The 19,521-nt window shown below is 43.3% G+C and overlaps 2 protein-coding genes across 3 annotated transcripts in view; one reads left to right on the forward strand and one right to left on the reverse strand.

Annotated features, from left to right (window-relative positions):
- Positions 1-721: 721 nt before the first annotated feature.
- On the reverse strand, positions 722-5,563 carry kcnk1b (potassium channel, subfamily K, member 1b; the record flags this gene model as incomplete). The annotated part of the gene is made up of 3 exons (XM_080848739.1): positions 722-984; positions 3,004-3,399; positions 5,209-5,563. 3 exons carry the CDS (start codon positions 5,561-5,563, stop codon positions 722-724), a joined length of 1,014 nt encoding a protein of 337 aa, XP_080704865.1.
- Positions 5,564-14,445: 8,882 nt separating this feature from the next.
- map3k4 (mitogen-activated protein kinase kinase kinase 4) overlaps positions 14,446-19,521 on the forward strand; it is a 31,605-nt gene continuing 26,529 nt past the window's right edge. Inside the window, exon 1 of one of the 2 annotated variants that reach the window (XM_080849308.1) lies at positions 14,446-14,651. In XM_080849308.1, coding sequence (XP_080705434.1) covers positions 14,629-14,651 — 23 coding nt within the window. In that variant the 5' untranslated portion in view covers positions 14,446-14,628. Of the gene's footprint in view, positions 14,652-14,818; positions 14,957-19,521 lie in introns of those variants that run through there. The other variant, XM_080849309.1, reaches the window with a different exon arrangement.

Consider the following 19,521-nt stretch of genomic DNA (forward strand, 5'->3'; position numbering starts at 1 on the left):
ATACAGTACTGTGACCAATTATGACATTACAAATAAATTATGACATTTTAAAATCATGGCCTTATAAACAAGAAAACAAGACAATTTATACAATTTCCCTGATAAGAGACTTTTATATTAATATTAATATAATTTTACAAGAGGATGTGGTGAATCATCTCACACAGTAATCCTCTTGATGAGTCAACTCTGATCATTCTGCTGAGCCCACGTAAGCAGTAGCCTTTTTAGGAATAACCCCTCACAGATGGTGTGCGTATGTTATAATTTAATGATACGATGAATGGCTCCTCGACCAGCAGGCAGCCTCACTATAGCACAGAGACTGACGGCAATGATGACGACGGCTGAATCAGTGGCGCAAAAAAAAAACCTCTCTCCTTAGTAACACTACATTATACTACACAGTATGGAGAGCTGTCTCCTAAGTAAGAGTTCCTGGCTGTTACACAGACAAGCACAGCCCACTGATGTTCTAGTGGTGTTTATCAAAACACGGGGAATATTAAAACTAATGCCTGGTATGTTCTGCAGATCAGCAGCACTATGATCTCAGATATTCACACATCGAGCTATGATGCTATTGTGCTATGATGCGTTTTGACTGATATGGTATTGTTTTTTTCTGTCTTGATTTTTACGGCAGTTTTCAAGTGATTTAGTTATCACACCTGAACTTTGACCCCTCCACAGTCTCTCTATCTCTTGTCTTTATCTCTCTCTATCTGATCATGGGGTCATCGCCGCCCGGTGAGACAAGGTCGGGCACGTCCACGTAGGGCTCGGTCTTGTCTTCCCGCAGCGAGGTGGTGGTGTGGTCATACACGGAGGTGAAGGACAGGTGGTCGTGTTCCAGGATGGCGAGCCGGTCCTGTGGCTTCTCCTTCTTCAGGTAGAACATCTTCCTCAGCTGCTTGAGCTGCTGCAGCTCGCAGAACGTCTCTAGAACCACCAGCATGGCGATCAGGCCCAGAAGCAGGTAGACTGGAGAAGGGGAGAAGGGGAGAGGAGGAGGAGGAGGAGGAGGAGGAGGAGGAGGGGGCAGAGATTAACAGTGACAGAGCGAAAGAATGAGAGATAGATAAAGAGAGAAAGATAGAGAGGGGGAGGGAAAGGGAATGCCAGTAAGAGACAGAGAGAGAGTTGGAGGGAGGGAGGAAGATAAAAAAAGCGATATGTGGTTGAATCATGGGAGAGTGAGACCCGCACATGAAGTCTAACTACACACTACAGACAGTACGAGGGCGTTAGCATGCGCTGGAGAGAGGCGGTGGTTGAACCACGGCGACTGATCTCTTGCCAAACGCGTCTTTGCAAACTGCTGACCCAAATCAAACATTTTCACATCCTCGTCACTGCGTGAATGAGAATGGACCATCTGCACTTATCCCTCCCACTCATCTTCAATGGCTAAATGGCTTCTCTCTTTGTCAATTTTTTCTCTCCATCACTCAGCCTTGATATTGTCCAGCCCACGCTGTTCAGTTGTAATTCATAGCATGGCCACTAGGGGGATTGAGAGCGAGGGAGAGAAAGAGAGGGAGTCTCGCAGGAAACTCAGAGTGTTGCCCTACAGCCACTCCTGTGTTGAGCTCCTTGCCTGAACACAAGCCATGCAAAGGCTCGAGCCTGTTGCTATGACAACAGCCAACATTCAGTTTAAAGTATGTTTGTCAAGTATGGAAAAAGCACACAAAGTGGTTAATTTCCCTTCCCATGTCATATGTCACTAGTAAAAAACAAGTTTCCTAATCTCCATTTACACAGGTTAAGCCAAGGTAAGTACACAAATGATTCCGTCACTTAAGTACTTTTGCACTGATGTGCATCCAGTTCTGGTCAATGAGTTCAATGACATCAGGGTTTCTTTCTATACTTTTAAATGTGTTTGGGTATAAAATACATTTGATAAGGTATATGCTGAGAAGAAACTGAAAAACAGTGTTTGACAGCCACCAGGACTTATGTTACCTCTTTCTTTAACTTGATATGTGAACTAGCGAGGCTATGACTAAACTCATGTTGACTGTTCTCCTTCCTTTCTGAACCTGCATTATGAAAACTATGTGTGTCGTTCTCTCCATGATGGCTTTAACGAGAGTCTCCTCATTACGTGTTCAACACCTACATTAAAATCAAGGCATTTAGTTTGCCCATGAGGATGTGATACCTTTTGTCTCAGTTCTCTTCTATACTTCTGTTTCAAAAACGCATTTCCATGGTTGTTCCCAAACAGCATATACATTAACGTGTTCACTGATTGGATGAACCACACTGTAATCTGCACACTTCTGTTCAAAATGCACTGTGTCAGGCTTTATCCGCTGTGGTAAAAATTAACCAAAAAAAACTTTCAACTAATTTCAAATCTATTCCAAATGCACAGTGCACAGAAGGCATAGACCACTGAAAATGCAAGACCCCCCATCAAGCTCAAATCTGCCCCTTGCTTCTCTCCAGGGCTGAGGCTGTATTCCTTGTCCAAGGTTCATTCCTTTGTCTGTTGCTTAGGGAAATGTATACTAGCTAGGAAATAGGTACAATTCAGATATTTTGCGTAGATGGGATATGATTTCTTCACTGTAGCATAAAACGTATCTGGAAAGTGAACCTTTAAAACATTTTGTATGTTATTTCCTTTTCACCAAGAGGGAATTCTGCCTTATCCTAACTCACATTATTTCCAGCAATTTGATCAAATCAACAACAGGTTAGGTCAATCAGCGTACTACCTTTTTTCACCTTGCTGTACTTTCAACAGAATTAGAAATCTAGATACATTTGTATCTTCTTCTATTTGATGTGACAATCAAAAACCTTGAAAAATATTCATCTTTTGAGAATGCATTATTGCCACAGCATCACAGATTTAAATCCATGTTACCTGCATGCCTAGAGACAAGAAAACACTCCCAGCTGCTACCAGGAAAACAAACGTATTACAGCAATGCTATCTTTCACTAACGTAAGCAACAGGAAGTGGTTGTTTAAAACATAGCCTACCAGTAATCCCCACTTTGTACAGTTCACGGAATCTCTGGTTGAAGGCCTCCCCGGGGACGTAGTCTCCCAAGCCTATGGTGCTGAGGGAGATGAAGCAGAAGTAGAAGGACTCCAAGAAGTTCCAGTCCTTCTCCAACGCTGAGAAAATGGCTGCCGGGATGAGGAAGAAGCAGGCCACCGCCACCATGGCCAGCAGGATGGCGTGGATTATGGCCACCAGGGGCTTGGAGAGGCCCCAGTGAGTGTGTACGTACATGACGGGCCGGCGTGTGCTGAAGACCATGATCCTTTGCACCACAGCCGTGAGGAAGAGGAGAGTGAAGGGGATGCCAATGACAGAGTAGATGATGCAGAAGGCCTTGCCTCCACCCGACAGGGGAGCGGTGTGGCCATAACCTGCAGGGGGGGGAAAGAGGAAGGAGCTTGAATGTTTTACAACCCAAGGCAGCGCTAGGGAAGTTACCTACCTAGGAGGGAGCTACCCGTCAAAACATTAAAGATATGTTAGACATAGTGTGACTCCTTTCCAGTGAGTGGGTGTTCATTGGTTATTACAGAATACCCAGAGGTGTCTCAATGTGTCAGCTGGCTCCAGTCAGCTCTCACCGCCATGCCAGTGTAAACGGGCTGACACCACCACTTTACATCAGTCAGTTAGATCAGTCTGTTTGTGTTTTGCTGGCTTTGCTGATGTTATCCTTTATGCATGTAACCACACCAGACATGGCTGTGGTTTAGTATGGAGAAAAAACAAAAACATGATTGAGTCCAGGCAAAAAGTACCAGTGACAGGAGATTATATTGATATTGCTTTATTGCTCGAGCTAGATTGCCCTATCGGAAGGTAGGGTGGTCCTATAGAATTAGATGTGTGTATTAGTCACTGCTTACTAGAGAAGATAAAGCTAAGGCCAAAGAAACATTCCTGAATCACATCGTTGCCTTTCTTAAAGGCAATGTAACCAACATTCTAACACAGTTCTGTGACATGCATTAAGCACTTTGAGTGACCTCTCTAAATGTGTATTGCTTTCAACACCTCTTTGCTAATAGGAATACTGCTGTGTGAGTTCACTGGTATACTGTCTGAGCTTTATTTAAGAGTAACTATGTAAACTTTTAAGTATCTTCAAAAAAACCATAGCCTGTGCTGATCTTTACTTCCTGTGAGAAATAACCCGTTTTTGTAAGGGGATGTGCACTACATCTTGTAGCTTGGTTAGGAGCATGACACAGTGTGTGGTTTCCTGTTAAAGTCAGACCACTGATATGCCGAGGTGCAAACAGTTTCATGGGCCTAGTTGTCTCAATGGTATTAGACGCCAAAGGTATCCACCTACAGCCAAATCCTCCTGAAATTAAGTCATCCTCCATCTCCAAGAGATGGGACACTGACTACACAGGAGAGCTTCACTACAAATGAAGACTATCAGAGGTTGGTCAAAGTTACTCAATACATTTCCGTTGTGGAAAAACACAAACTATTATTCTGACCTTTGCATAATATGAGATAGAGTGCCATCTCTCTGAAATAGGTCTTCTTGAGAGCATGTCATGATGGCTGTAATGTCAGAACCTCACCTCTAAAAAGTGGCTTCTCTGTAACAGCCACATACTACTTTCAAACTGGCATGTTAACACTTTAGATCTTTTACATTTTACTTTAATTTGACTTACATGATCCTGATTCATGTTGAGGAGGGATTTTAGTGGGACATTATAACAACAGATGGCAAACTGGGTACTAACATGTGCTTGTGTGAGAGGTAGCAGCCACTTAATTCAAGGTTACCATACTCAGGTAACACAAATGCCAGGTGTCCAGTATCACCAGTGGACACTCTAAGAAGAAAAACAAGGCCTAGCCATCATGCTATAGTCAGGATGTAAAATTAACTCTCTTTACAGCATTGGAGAAATTATGATTTCACAACAGTTTCTAGTAGGAATCACTTCTTTTTGCACCAAATACATACATTATTTCGAATGATTATAGATTTAAAAGGCTGCAGAGCCAGAGTGATGAAAAAGGTCAAAAGCAGAACAATATAGCACAATACATTTAAGCACAACAAAAGCCCCAAGTCCTTATCATTTCAGTATTTCAGTCAAGTTGTCTATGTGGTGTTTGAACACAGTATCAAAACCCGTATGCTTTCAAACAAGGCCTATTATGTCTGTCGTCATGAGCCCTAAGACGCTCACCTGTCGTTGTCAAGACGGTGCTCGCAAAAAACAAAGCGGAGGTGAAGTCCCAGTTCCAGTTTGACGAGGCGTTGTTGAGAATAGACACTCCGTAGTTACTGGCCTCGAGTGCTTTGGCCAGAAACTCTTCAAGCCGTTCTTCAGACAGACATTCATTTTCCTGAAGAAATTGCCTTTTGGCGGTCCTAAGCTCCTGACGCCGTTGGTCTTCATATGGCAACTCCACCGACGAAAAGACAACGGCACCGAAAATGAGATACAGAACGTACCCCAATACTAAAAATAAGAAATACCATGCCGACTTATTGCTTTGAATTAGTCGCACACACGAATTACTTGTGAGAGACTGAAGCATTTTCAAGGTTTCCAGCTCGAATTAAAATGACGATTGTTCCCTTTCAATTAGCTCGAATCCTCAGAGGGCTTGCCGCTCTATTATGTTCGTATTCTCTATGAAATCTCTGGCTACAGTGACTGCAGCACTGATGTCCGCGCATCTGAGAATGTACGGTTTCCTTTCTCTGTTCCCCAGTCGTTCGCTCTTTCGGTTCAGTCATAGAGCGAGCCAGATGATGTGGCGGAGGAGATGCAGCTGGCTGGACTGTGTGACGTCTGTTCCTTCTGTTGCCCACCAGGTAGCCTGCGGAGTGTAGAGGAAGCGAGGCGCCTGCCTATTCCAAAGTTCACTTTCTCTGTTGCAGTAGACTTCAGGTTCCCTTTCTAGACGCGTCCATTCATTTGAACCAGGCTAAACGCAACGGGTATACTAATAAGCCAAAGCATAATTTGATTGTGGGCTACCATTTCACGTAAACCAGGCCCAAACGGCAAGTGCGTTGCAGATAATTTGTAGTCAACTTGCTGTTCTCGAATTGAGGGGTTGAATTGATTCTAATCTATAGGTCTTACTTGAAAAACACATGGGTGTACCTAATACATACAAATATTTTTAAATCATGTACCCACCCCTCCCATCCAGTACTGCCTGCAGTGTATGGACCTCATCCCCACACCCAATTTCTGGTCGGTAACCATGGCAACAACATTGCTGTGCTATGAGACACACTACTTAAACTAGATATAGATATAATACAATTAGGCTATATCATCTTTAGATCTTCAGAATAAGCGCTGCATATTTCGTGTGTTTAATCAGAGACTCTAGCTCCCAGCATGCCTTGAGGACAGACTGTGTGTTCAGTGTGTTTTATAATGTGTAAATGTTCAATTTGGAATGTTGAGTGTGTCTCCTTTTATGTCCATTGTTAATGGGTGACTTGTTACTTAGAGTGTGTACTGTACCATTGAAGTCCTGTGTTAGTACCCTGTGTTATTAAGTGTATCTGCACTTTTCTGCCATTTCCTCAGCTCCAAATTGGTGTTATGAGTCTGAATGCTCTGTGCTGCGTTCTGAAAAGCCCAAGGCCAAAGAAAACCCGGATCTTGCTCTTGATTGACATTACAGTGATGTCAGCAGCGGGACTAAAAAATGAGAGTTCTTGAAGAGATGGAAGACCTCATCCACTATGTGCTGCGGGAGGGTGCGTGGCATAAGGCTTATATTCCAAGAGCCCCGAAGAGACTGAGCACGGCTGTTCCTCTGCCTTGGGAGTGACTGGCGGTAGTGTTCCCCACCTGAGTCGCTGAGATCCCCAGGGGGAAGCCACTTACAGAGCCGCTGCCTCCTGTCCAGGACAGAGTAGGCAACCACATCGGGAGCTTCAGGACTGACTCTCGGGCAGAAGCCCCAAGGGATGATGAAGGCCTGCTCAAGACATACCTCATCCAAGCCTAGCTAACAGCCCAGTTCAACAACTGGTCAGCAGAGGAGACAGGAGTCCAAGTTGGTCTCGCCCTGAAGGGTAAGTCGCTATAAGTCCTTACAGACCTCCAGCTATCAAAGCAGGCCAGTGAGGTGGAGGTACAGTGCCGTTTCCGCCACAAATCTTTGCAGATGGTGCCCAAGACAAGAAGGTTTCCTGCCGCTGGACTGAGGAAGAGAGCCCAGGTGCCTACGCTACTGACCTATACTAGTATGCCCGGCGCGGCTACCTTACATTCGACGACAGCAAGTAAGAAGAGTCTGTCCATGTGCTGTTCTTGAGGAGCCATCTGATGTTGTCTACAGGGGGGCTGACTCTTTGCCTCTTACCCCTATCTCATCGCCACAAGCCACCAAAGCCTCTCAGTGGTGCCCTGAATGTCAGTGGCAACTCCCCCAACACTTACGGGACTTTCACCAGTTGGGTTGTTGGGGACAACTTACCTGCTGGGTGGGGGCCATGTAGCATGCAAGGGTAGTGAAAACTTTCGTGAGTGTAATCAGTGACTGTTGAGCTCCCGGCTCAGACCATAATTGTCTTTGTTGTTTCGAAATTAGACCGGTTCTGCCATTTTCCCTGCTCTGTATCAGTGCTTCCTCTCTGAAGGTTGTGCTGCATAATGAAAGCCTCTAGGCCAAAAACAAATCTTGTGTCTCGTTCCTGCTCAACATTACACCATCAAACGCTGAGAGACTGTCCAGCGTGATTGCAATCCTATGTCATTTCCTCTTTTTCACAGTCCTTCCTTCTTCCTCCCTACACACAAAATGCAAACCCATATTTTGCAACCAGTAATAATACAACAAGATGTAAATGCAAAAACATCACAGTCTTCTTCATGGGCCCAGATATCACTGCCCTGCCATGGGTTTGCACAAAAGAAGACAGGATAAAGAGTCTCTCAGGGGTTCTCCTGTCTATTCAGGGAAATTATAGCTGCCTGTACTATTTATTCAGTGACCTCCTTTTGAAGAAATCACCCTCTGCTGGGCTGCCTGATTGAGGACGACAAATATAAAAATAACTGTCAATGCACACAATAGCCTGAAATAAGGAACCAGGCAGTTTAACAATGTGGGCTGGAATGAGGCATTAGAAGAGAAAAACAATTAAATAATGAATAAAATAAAACTGATGAATGAAAATTATACTGTAGAGCAGTGGTTCTCAACCAGGGGTCCGTGTACCCCTGGGGGTACGTGACGGTAGTCCAGGGGGTACGTGAGATTTTTTAAAAGATATATTTAAAATAAGCCTCCATTCAAAAATCATTTAAAAAAAGTCATTATACGGCTCTTCAAAATGTTCCAAAATGTACGTTGATTTGTATGGAAGTGTCATCTGACCGTGGGCTCCAGATGAAGTTTGCCACATCCACACTCACACAGTTTTGGATGTGTGTGAAGCAGGAGCATCCTGACCTGGGAGAGAAAGCTTTGGAGCAGCTACTACCCTATGCCTCCACATATTAATGTGAGGCCTCCTTCTCTGCAATGACTGTGATCAAAACAAAGCAGAGAAACAGACTGTGCCTGGAGAAGAGCTTGATCACAGCAGTTGCCTCCTTGCCACTAAGACTGACAAAGATTTTCAGCGAAGCACAAGCACAAGTTTCTTATTAAAATGTAATTTCAAACGCACTCAGTTCAATGCATCAATATTCAATGTTCAATCTTCAGTGCTGACAGTTTAATAAACCAGACAATGATGGCATAGCGCTGTGTATAACATCTTTTTTTCAATCAAAAATGCTTTGCGCTGGTTAGGGGGTACTTGGCTGAAAAAATATTTCACAGGGGGTACAATACTGAAAAAAGGTTGAGAACCACTGCTGTAGAGGTCTGTGGAACTCAAGATGGTTCTCCAAATACAAGTTTGGCTATTTTATTGTATTCTAGAACTTCCTGAAAAAGGATAAGCTAGAGACTTTTAACAAAACAAATATACAAAATAAATTCCAAGACAATGGTAAACATATTCTCTTTGGGATTATAGGAAATATTTGATGGTTTAAGATTTCTTCAACTCAATCTCTATTGGATTATATGTATATGTAATAGTTGTGATTTCCACACTGTGTGACAGATTTATGATAGTATGACAGATTGACAGAATGAAACTGATAATACGACAAACCCATGCACCAGAGAAACATTTAAGACAGTTCAAAAAATGTTACACAACTGATAGTATGACCCCAGCAACTCCCTTAGGTAGTGCTCTGTAGAGGGACTTGGGATTCAGGGAATGAAGTCCATGTTATATAACACATGTGTCTTAGGTCAGATGTGTATTTAAAGAGACCTACTGATTTAGACACCCACTTATCAATCAACTGTACAGGCGAATCAAAGGTCGCAAAGAATTTCTCGATATTCATTCATTCATATATTTTCTTATATTAGAATATATGTATGTCAATTTAATAATAAAGCATATTTAAAAAAACAGCAGTTGACCAAAGGGCTGTACAATCAAAATAGCAAAACTATAAAACAAAGTAATAAAAACTCCAAACTCATAAAGACCAGTTGAAAAAAAAGGCAAAAAAGGCAACCCTCATACTGAGTTAAAATCCAAGGAATAAAAATGTGCTTTAAGATGACATTTAAAAACAGTGTGAGCCGCTCATTCCAGAATATGGGGACTACAACTGCAGAAGCATGATCTCCTCAGTATGGTAAGTAAACTGGGAAAGGACAGGATGGAAAATTTGTTCTGTTTTCAACTCTCCTCGAATTTGAAATTGTTAAAGGCAAGTTTTCAGCTATACTTAACTAATTTCAGCTTTTTTATTTCATATGACTGACTGCTGGATACATCTTATTCATTTACCACACAAGGCAAATCTCTTTCTATGTATTTGTATGTATTTATCTGAGTGTGTATGTGTGACGTTCAAGATTTGTTGGACATAAGGTTGACACCAATGCTTTATAAATTGAAAATGACAGACTGGGTTTAGAATCCAATAAAAGGATGGATAGAACACTACAGTGTTTTTTTTAGTTATTGTTTAGTTTAGACCTCAAATTAACCGGCGGTCCTGTGGGGATCTAATTCAAGGTTTTTAATTGGGAATCTGAGATTTACAACAGGGTATTTGTAATTGGGTGTCAGGCCATGGTTCTCAGAGTGTACAGCAAAATGTAAGCCTCTGTTAAAGGTACACTCTGCAATACAATACACTATCTTTCAAATTCAGTGAATTGGTCCTCATGGTCCTCTAGCTGTTCGTTCTGCAAAAAAAGCGTTGTGAATTCAATACAAACTTAGTGGTTCGGATGAAGCATTCATCAATGCTAGCCAATCAACACTGTGCTTTAGGGGCACAGAAGGGAATTTGTGTAATTCGATTGGCTGTTGAGCTCTAACATCAACAACCTTTCACCAGAATCGCAGACTGTACCTTTAATAAGATGGTGAAGTGGATGGAGTGATATAGAGATTGTTGGAATCAAGAGATTGCATTGCCTGGACACCCTGCAGCAAATGGCAATCTAACCATAAATCTGCATTGTCTTTCTTGTAAGCCAAATCCAATCTTCTATTAAACTTCCATTTAGTCTGTAAATTGGTAATGATGCCATCATTTGCTAAATATAATCTATCAGTCAACCTCCAATATAACAAACCAGAAAACATGTAATAGTTGTGAGTGTCTCTCAATTTGATGGTTTGACACTAATATCAGCAATAACAATCATAAGATGTACAGTGAGTCAGCCCCTAATGTCACCACACGTTTCCTGGAGTATCATTATTGTGAAATCAGTCATCGGGCCTTGAGGCAGACTGGCATATTAAATACCTCTATGGAGATAATACTCTCAAGAAAGCAATGACACTCATAAATCCCTCATTGTGCTTGTTGATTCCTCCTGCTCCAGCTCCATATTCTATATCCAGGCGCCTCAGCAGCAATACGCTGTGATCGACAGCTGTGCCCAGCTTTGTTTTACCGAAGGAACAGCATGCTTGAGCAGAATGCTACAGAGAGATCCAGGCCCAGAAGCAATATTCCGTGTCTCAGCATGCATTTTCATGAGCTATATGTGTGTTGGTGAGGGAATAATTATTTGTTTGCTTGTGTGTGTGTGTGTGTGTTTGTGATTGGTAAGACTCATTTAGTGTGTGTCTAAAGGTGTTTGTGTAAGAAGGATGACTAGATATTAGTCCACGGATGGGCTTCCCTATGAAGCTCACCTGGTATTTTAAATCTATTTTAATGTTTTTAACTTAGCTTTTAATGTTGAACACATATTTCAATCCATCCAAACTTAAAACAGTAGTGAGAGATTTGCAACACATGAATCAGCTGGCTCTTCATTCTGACAGCATGAAGATGCCTCAGATGACTAGATATTAGTCCACGGATGGGCTTCCCTATGAAGCTCACCTGGTATTTTAAATCTATTTTAATGTTTTTAACTTAGCTTTTAATGTTGAACACATATTTCAATCCATCCAAACTTAAAACAGTAGTGAGAGATTTGCAACACATGAATCAGCTGGCTCTTCATTCTGACAGCATGAAGATGCCTCAATGGCACTAAGTCAGGTGTAATATTTCTGAGAATCAATGTATGTTTCTGATACATGTCTTTAAAATATGTATTGGAATGTATTTGTGTTTGGTGGGCCTTATAAAAATGGTAATGCGATTTGTATGAAAACTATGTAGTGTTTTAAAAATACAGAAAACGATTTCCCCAAAAGGACATGACAATGTCACATGATTGCATCTGCATGCATCTTTGGGAGACAGAAAGGTGCACTTTGTGTCGAATTCATAGTCCAGGCGACAAGAGCTGCTCAACAAAACCTGACGTAAAAGTGACAAGATTTGTGTCTCCTAGCCAGCACAGACCATGTCACATGCATGTAAAGTTTTGAAAGGGTGCAGGCCTTGGAAGTTTTGTCGCTGCCTCTGATTGGATGACAAGAAATGTTGTGTATGTTTTTTGCCTTCTTGACATGGCTGCAGTCATGCAACTTGCTTGAATACTCACCATCATGATACAGCTTCTCCAAACCGGGTTGCAATGTGCTTTGTTAAGTAATGGTTTGTGATATGATGTCATGCAGCTTCGGAAATATATTTTTGTATTTTTTTAAATACATAACATAATTTATTTTGATACGTGCTGGGGTTGCTGTATTTTATATTTCCTTTTTTCTACTTTTGCAACTTGGATATTTAGTTTTTTTGCCCATCCCTACCCACAAGCCCAACACTATGACACACATGTTACAATAGTTCAGCAGTTTTTTTCAAGGTTACTCAAAAAAGTAGATTTAGTATTAACATTTAGTATTGTTTCAAACCCATTAGCGTCTCGTAAAGGGGTAGTATTACATGCATCATGAATCCAATTTTAGAGGATGCTGGACTTCCTGTGGAGCCTTAGAAATTACCTTTAGTGCCTATATATTTGATGTGCCCCCCACTGGAGACAGCAGTCTGCTGGAGTTAGAAAAAGCCAGACAGGCTCCATATCACATGGAACTGTTCTATAAAATGGCAGGGTGAGCTCTTTGAAGCAGTCGGGCATTTTGTTTGGGACCAAGGAGACACAATTTGCAGCGAGTCATTTATTCTCATTATCCATCCCAGACAGTAAACAAGGACACAGGTCTGACTTTCCTTTGTCTGGTTGCTGCTCTCTGCACCAGAATTTTAAGCAAGTACACAACTGCAACCTGTCCAGGCAGGTAATGATAGATGAGTTGGTCAAAGCACTGAAAGGAGAAGGCTATGAGTGCATTCTGGGTCTTTTGGTTGAACAAGTGTAAAACAAATACTGAGGAATTCCATTCCATGTACATTTTAACATAATGGTTCAAATAGGTTTAAAAAAAAAAAAACATGAACGGAGCTCAAAGCTTAGCTAGCAGATTTTATGTATGCCACTTTGCATATAGCTTGTAAAAGAGTCGAATGAATGGGTGTTCAGGCCCTAGGCTCTGTAAAGTGCCTTGAGTCAATTGTATTGTTTCAGTGAACAACAAAACAAAAATGTAATTTAATTGATTGATAATAGCTTGGTAGAGTGTTTTGATCATGTTGACAGTTTTGAAAGTGCTTTCATATTGGCAGGAAAAGCAACTCGAAGTAAAGTATTTAACGTCCATGCTATATAGACAGACACAGTCAAATATTTGTGTGTTTGCTAATTCATGTATGGGAAGCATTACTCCCACTGAATTCGCCACATATTCTCTGTTGAAATAGTGCCACCTTGTGGCAGAATGAGAAAGACATTTTTGACATATATCTGACTGTTATAATTACAGGACAGATAGACATACCAGTACCTCAACAAACATCTCTTCACATGTTATGCAACTTAAAACTATGCCGGGGAGAGAAATTGCATTAGAGATGGTTTGGTAACAGAACAGGGCAGAAAGGGATGAAGCCAAGGTTCATAGGAACAGTCACATTAGGCATGCAATTCACTGCCTTTTGACAACAGGGATCCTCTCTATTGGACCTCAGATGGTCATCCCTCCTGTCACTGCTTTAGAGAGGAAGGCTCTTCTCATGGCTAGGGAATTGAAGCCTGGCGCTGCCAGTCCACATTCACTGCACTTATTGTGGTCTGGACAATTTCAATTTAATGAAGTGGGCTCAGGCACAGCTATGAGTTGAATAAAATGATGTTGAGTGTGACTGGATCAGCTTCTAGGCTAAACCGATACATTTTGCTTTCTGAATAAAGTGACTAAATATAGAACTGATCCTTGACATAATTTCCCTCTTTAAGACTTTCTGGGAAAAAAATCACCATTATATCCACATACCTCTGATGAAGTGGATACAAATGTAGCATTTAACCCATATGACAAGAGCCATATTGCTCTTATTGAAATCAAAGCGCTTCATATTTATCATCACTGAAACCCTGTCACCGGCCCTGGTCTAGCACAATCCGTTTTTTATCACGCATTTACATACTATTATCCCAGCAAAAACTGAGTAAAAAAGATATACTCTACTCTGGACTAGTATGAGCTGGTTAAATATAACTATCATCTGATAGTAGCCTAATGGTAAAATCAGTTGGTATTTTTCATCAGATTATTTTCCACTCATTGTGCAGGCTAAGGGATCTATACGTTTTCTGTGGAACACAAGATTGAAATGTCATCATATTAAATTACATTACCCCAACAATTCTAATTAGTTGTTTACAGGTTGTTTAAAAGTAAAGGAAAGACTTTGTTATGTTGTGCCCCATTGAAGGAAACTGTCCTTTGCTTTCCTCACCCTAGCATTTGACATGGTAATATTTTCACCCAATGAATTTGCATGCACTGCTGAATCGTCACTGGGAGGTTTGTCTGCTGTACTGCGCGAGTTGCCGTAGCAAATTCTAGCAATGATTTCTGTCACTCCCTCAGCGATCGCTGGAAAGATGGCGTCAGTGCACACAGAGGCGAGCCACAACTCTGCAGGCGGATAGACAGTGTGCAACGGAGGACGCAGATCGGCACACCCTTGCAAAAGATCGTGCAATTCTCAACAATCTTTGCGTTATCATGGTTGGAACAATGCATTTATAAAGGGGACCAATTCTAGCATCGCCCCGCAATGGAGCCGCCAGACCACGGCAGGTAAGCGCATGAGAGAAGTTGGTGGGTTCGTGATCAGAAACTACACAGCCGGGAATTGCCTCCCCGCCACATTGTGGGCGCTTCATGAAAAACTGCTAGAGTGAATGATGCACGCATGCGCATTACCTTGTAACTGTCTTCCTGCCACAAAATGAACCTCATGCAGTGCAACCCCGAGCAATTTAAACTGAAGTTGCAAACTTTTTGATAAAAGGAATATAGATCCTTTTTTTCGCATGTGCATGTTATTTTCAGTTTTTGCCAGCACCAATAAAAGAAAAGAAGATGTCAGTCCCTTGAGAAAGGTAAAAGCCCAGCAGTGAAAGTGGTCTGTGTAATGCAACATCACTTGTTAGCTCGCTATGGCTAATAGTTTAGCTGCATTGTCCATTAGCAGTAGTGTTAAACCAAGTTTACTCTGACTTGGCTGCAAAGTGTTATGTGGACAAAATTCTTCAGAGGCTGTGATGTCTTCAGGATTGTTTCACCCTTTAAATATGAAACGTTTTCAATTTGTAAGTCATAGGTCTGCCTTTATCGTTACTAAACATGCTGCTGCAGGTCAGATTGCAATTGGACTGGTGCACCAGCTGGATGGTTTTAGATTAACGTTAAGGTTAGCTAAAGCTCTTTGTCTCTGCACAAGTGCTAATCCTTGCAAAACATTACTATTGTTATTGAAACTATAACTGCTTGATATCGTTATTATCGTTATTGCCTCGGAGTTCTATGAAAGCTAACTGTGAATCAGAATGTGTTCTGGTGATGTCCGATTTAGCCTTCCCAGAAAGCGACCCGTTTAAGTTTCTCGCAGTATGAACTTGGTGTTTTGCAACTGGATTGCCATGATCCAGTCATCTCTGTATGACGTTATCACTGCAGCCGTCGTTGTACATTTTGTTCAGTCTCTCAGACTTTTATGTATCCTATCATTAGTGGCGATTTGAAACGATAATGTCAATGTCTGCTATTACATTTTTAATACTTTCAGGTCTGCCTAGAAGTGAGCCCGTCTAGGAATGGTGGTCAATCCATTCTGTTGATAAATGCATTGACCGTATAATGTTTATTTACTTTCTGCACCTCACCTTGCAGACGCGTTTTCGATTCCTTGGCTTTGGCTAGTAAGCTCCCTATTGATTTATTGACACAAGGCATGTTTTACGCCCTATTCGGCGTATTTCAGGTATCATTTATCGGCAGTTAATCTACAGAAGTTTTCTTGCTGCAGTGTGCGTGAAAGATCGATTGTCTTGATTTTCGTGCAGAAGTTGACACTCTTTTGATGCTGAAGGACGTTGTTGTGCTTTTCTCTCCACGTATGTCGTTGACCTGTTCATGCTGTTGTCCTAAGCCCTTTGGAATGTGTGCTGCCGTGTATCAGACTCGTGTCTGTGTTGACCCCACACGAAGTCATAACGCGCGCTGCCTTCGCCCCTGAGTCCCGCTAATAGATTTTGTGGAACGCATTGTTGTGTCTCCTCTTCCATCGCACTCCGACGCTGTGTCTCCCTTCTTAACTTAAATGCGTACGAACCGTGGCCTTGCGTGCGATAACACCAAAATGGCATGTTTAACGCATCAGATAAGAAGGCCTCTGTCTGTAATATAGCCATAACCGAAGTTAAATATGTGCACTGCACTATCAATGTGTGGAAGCCAAGGGGCTCCGTTTATTTGGTTCATATGGCCCTCATACTGGAAATGTTTTTTGTGTTTCCTCCCAACTCCTTACCTTGCCAATTACTTATTGGCTTTCTCTTTGCAAACTCAAACCTGCTGCTGCAAAGCAGTGTTCTTATTGAGAACATGGCAAAAGCTTGGGTTTTTGGCGTAAATTCCTGCAGGATGAGTTGCATTCCTGCAGGATGAGGTGATGCTAACCGCCACCCCTCTCCAGTCCTCTGTGCACACAGTACACACCGGAAACAGGTCACAAAGGCATATGCATACTTTTTTGAAGGTGCAACAACCTCAGCATAGGAGTTCTGCATGGTTAAGAGGGTAGTAGTGTTTCAGACTCCGAGGGATGTAGATGTTTTTCAGTGAGATCCAATCTCTTGCACTGGTATAGTATTAAATGTGTCCCTGCTGCCTTCTCCCACAAGCATTCCTGGGATAGCAGGAAGTGGTGAGGAGAGGGGGCGAGAGTGTGTGAGTGAGTGAGGCCTGGTGCCCTGCAGGCAGCAAAGGCTGCGGCTCATTAATAGATTAATTTGCCCACACTCTTCCTCCCCCCCCTTACACACACACGCGCGCGCACACACACAAAGGACACTCTGGCTTCCGGGAACACACCAGCATTCCTTCTTCCACACGGAATGTAATTCTTGAGGAATTTGCATGATCTGTGAATGGTATGCCATATTCTCTTCGCTCCTCGCTCCAGGCACCAGAGTCTACATTGACGAGCAGGGCGACTGCAAGAACAGGCTGGGCTCTCGGTTATTGACCGCCTGGCCCGCTGCAGCTTTGGCAGAACAGAGACGAGCTGCGTTGGGGCAGGGGTGGGGTGGGTTTGGGGGCTCTGGAGGGCCTCAACCGGTGTCCTTTGCCCTGTGGAATGTGCCGGCATTTCCCGGTGCTCCACCCACGGTCAGAGGAGGAAGTGGAATGATGTTATTACGATCGGTTTCTGTGTGCAGGAAATGCACAAATTCCAGTTGATTTTATGTTTCACTCTTACATCGTAGTCAACCTTACCTCAAAGCTGAATGAGCATAACATGCAATGAAGCTGAGGGGGAATTATTACTACTATGAGGATGGTGTGGTTTTAGTTTTGCAAGTCCTGAATGGTGTCCCGTCCGAAAAGGCAACGTGAGTAGGGTGCATGGATGCTTCCGGCCTTTGCAGAACCCTTTCGCCACCAACACCTTGGGCTTTATTCATTCCTCACATTTTTTTGGTTTAATTTTTGTTTTCTCCAGTTAACTCACAAGCAAAAACACTAGAGGCAGCTCATTCTGCTGTTTGTTGTTTGTTTGCATTGGGGTGGCGTTTGCATCTTGGGCTAGGGCTAGCTGGAGGGTTATGTGGAATGCGCATCAGCTGTTTAGTCAGAGCGAAACCACGGCAAGATTGGAGATTTAACACATGGAAAACGAAAAGAGCATGTCGTTCTCTTTCAATCCACATTATTACTGCTGCTTGTAGGCAGTGTGTCTGATTGCTGACCACACCACTCGTGTGTGTGTGTGTGTGTGTGTGTGTGTGTGTGTGTGTGTGTGTGTGTGTGTGTGTGTGTGTGTGTGTGTGTGTGTGTGTGTTAGTTTGTGGTTTCCCAGAACGGGTGTGACTTATGCATTGCTCATCTCTCATCATCATTGTCCCCTTGGTATCAGGGTTCTGGCTGCTCCTGCTCCTGAGCCTCTCCAGGGCCGTTCCCAGAGAAGGTGTAATTAACACTGCTGGCATGTGCCCAGACTAGCCGGGCCTCAGGCAGTACTCGGAGAGGTGGTTTGTGCGGGCAGTGGCACAGCAGGGAAAGGAAGAGGGGCTGGATGAAGCGGGAAAATGTGGAGGTTTAGTGGAAGGAAGTCCTTGTGTGTTGTACAGGGAGGGGAATGTTTACGACCTGAAGGACTGCATGTAGGCAGGGTGGCATGCTGTGTTGTGTCACACAGTACACAGTCTTGTGTTTGATGTATGATCATTTGTCTTATTAGCTGTGTTGTTTTGGCATGGTTTTAGATCGTTCATCTCAGTGACGGGAAATTAATGTAGATTAATATTATTGATACACTTTGCGCAGTGTCAACCATCAGTGTTTTATTATCTAGCAGTCAGTGTTCTAAATTTGCTTCCAACCTATTCGAATATTTGTAGCATGATGCAATGAATTGCCTTCCAAGTCTTGAAATTGGTTTGTTACTCTGCTGAAGTTAAGAAATCTGCAAAGTGTGCAAAGAGGTGCTGCTAGTGTTGCTTCTGCTAGTAGTGTAGTGTTGTTTATTTGTTTGTTTCAGTAGTGTGAAATATATTCTTTTCTGCGGACGCTGCTGGGAGAGAGAGGAGGGGTTAATTGATGTGTTTGCACATGCGGCTGGGCCGGTGCCCTGGCATGTGCTTGTCCTTTAGTGCTCGCTCCCCCGGGGGAATAGACCAGCCAAAGGGCGGCATTAGAAGATCCCATTTCCCTTCTCAGAGGGAGAAGATGCGGCGCCTGACAATGGAGAGGGCCCAAGCCCACCCCAAACCCGCCAGATAACCTTGTCAGATTCGGCACCCGCCTCCCTCACACACCCACCAAGCCCCCACCCCCCCACCCCCCCACCCCCCATTCCCCTCGTGTGGTGCGGAAACACAATCACCATTGGAGGCGTGCAGTGGGGAGCGCGGGCGCTCACTGACCAGCTGTGACGGGCCATTCAGCGCCGAGGCTTATGGGCCACGTGCCGGAGGACACAATGGTCAGTTCCAGCCGTCGAACAATGCCCCTCCAATTCCCTCTGCGACTGGGGGTCTGCTTGGGCAGGCGTTGTGGGTGGTGGGGGGGATGGGGGAGGCGACGTCCCCCTTTTAACTCTTGCAACCGGGGGCAAGTCTGTAGCTGGCTGCACCCTTTCAATGCAAGGGGGTTGGTGCAGCTCGAAGCAGAAGCTGGGCTGTAGCATTCCTGTGGTCATTGGTTAAAGCGCAATCAGTGGCTGTGGCCCCCATTCAGCTCATTCAGAGCACCATCTGCAGCTCTAATTTACTGCACGGCGACAGCTCTGCTTTGTGACCGGGATGGGCAGACGGGTCAAGCAGACCAGGGGCCCCCAGAACTCTCTCTCTCTCTCTCTCTCTTTTTTTGTCCTCTCTTTTCCTCGATGGCTCGGTCTCATTTATTCATTCATTCTTTCATTATTGTGTGCTTTTGTGCTCTC

The sequence above is a fragment of the Sprattus sprattus genome (assembly GCF_963457725.1).
Source record: "Sprattus sprattus genome assembly, chromosome: 12".
NCBI classification, from domain to species: domain Eukaryota; kingdom Metazoa; phylum Chordata; class Actinopteri; order Clupeiformes; family Clupeidae; genus Sprattus; species Sprattus sprattus.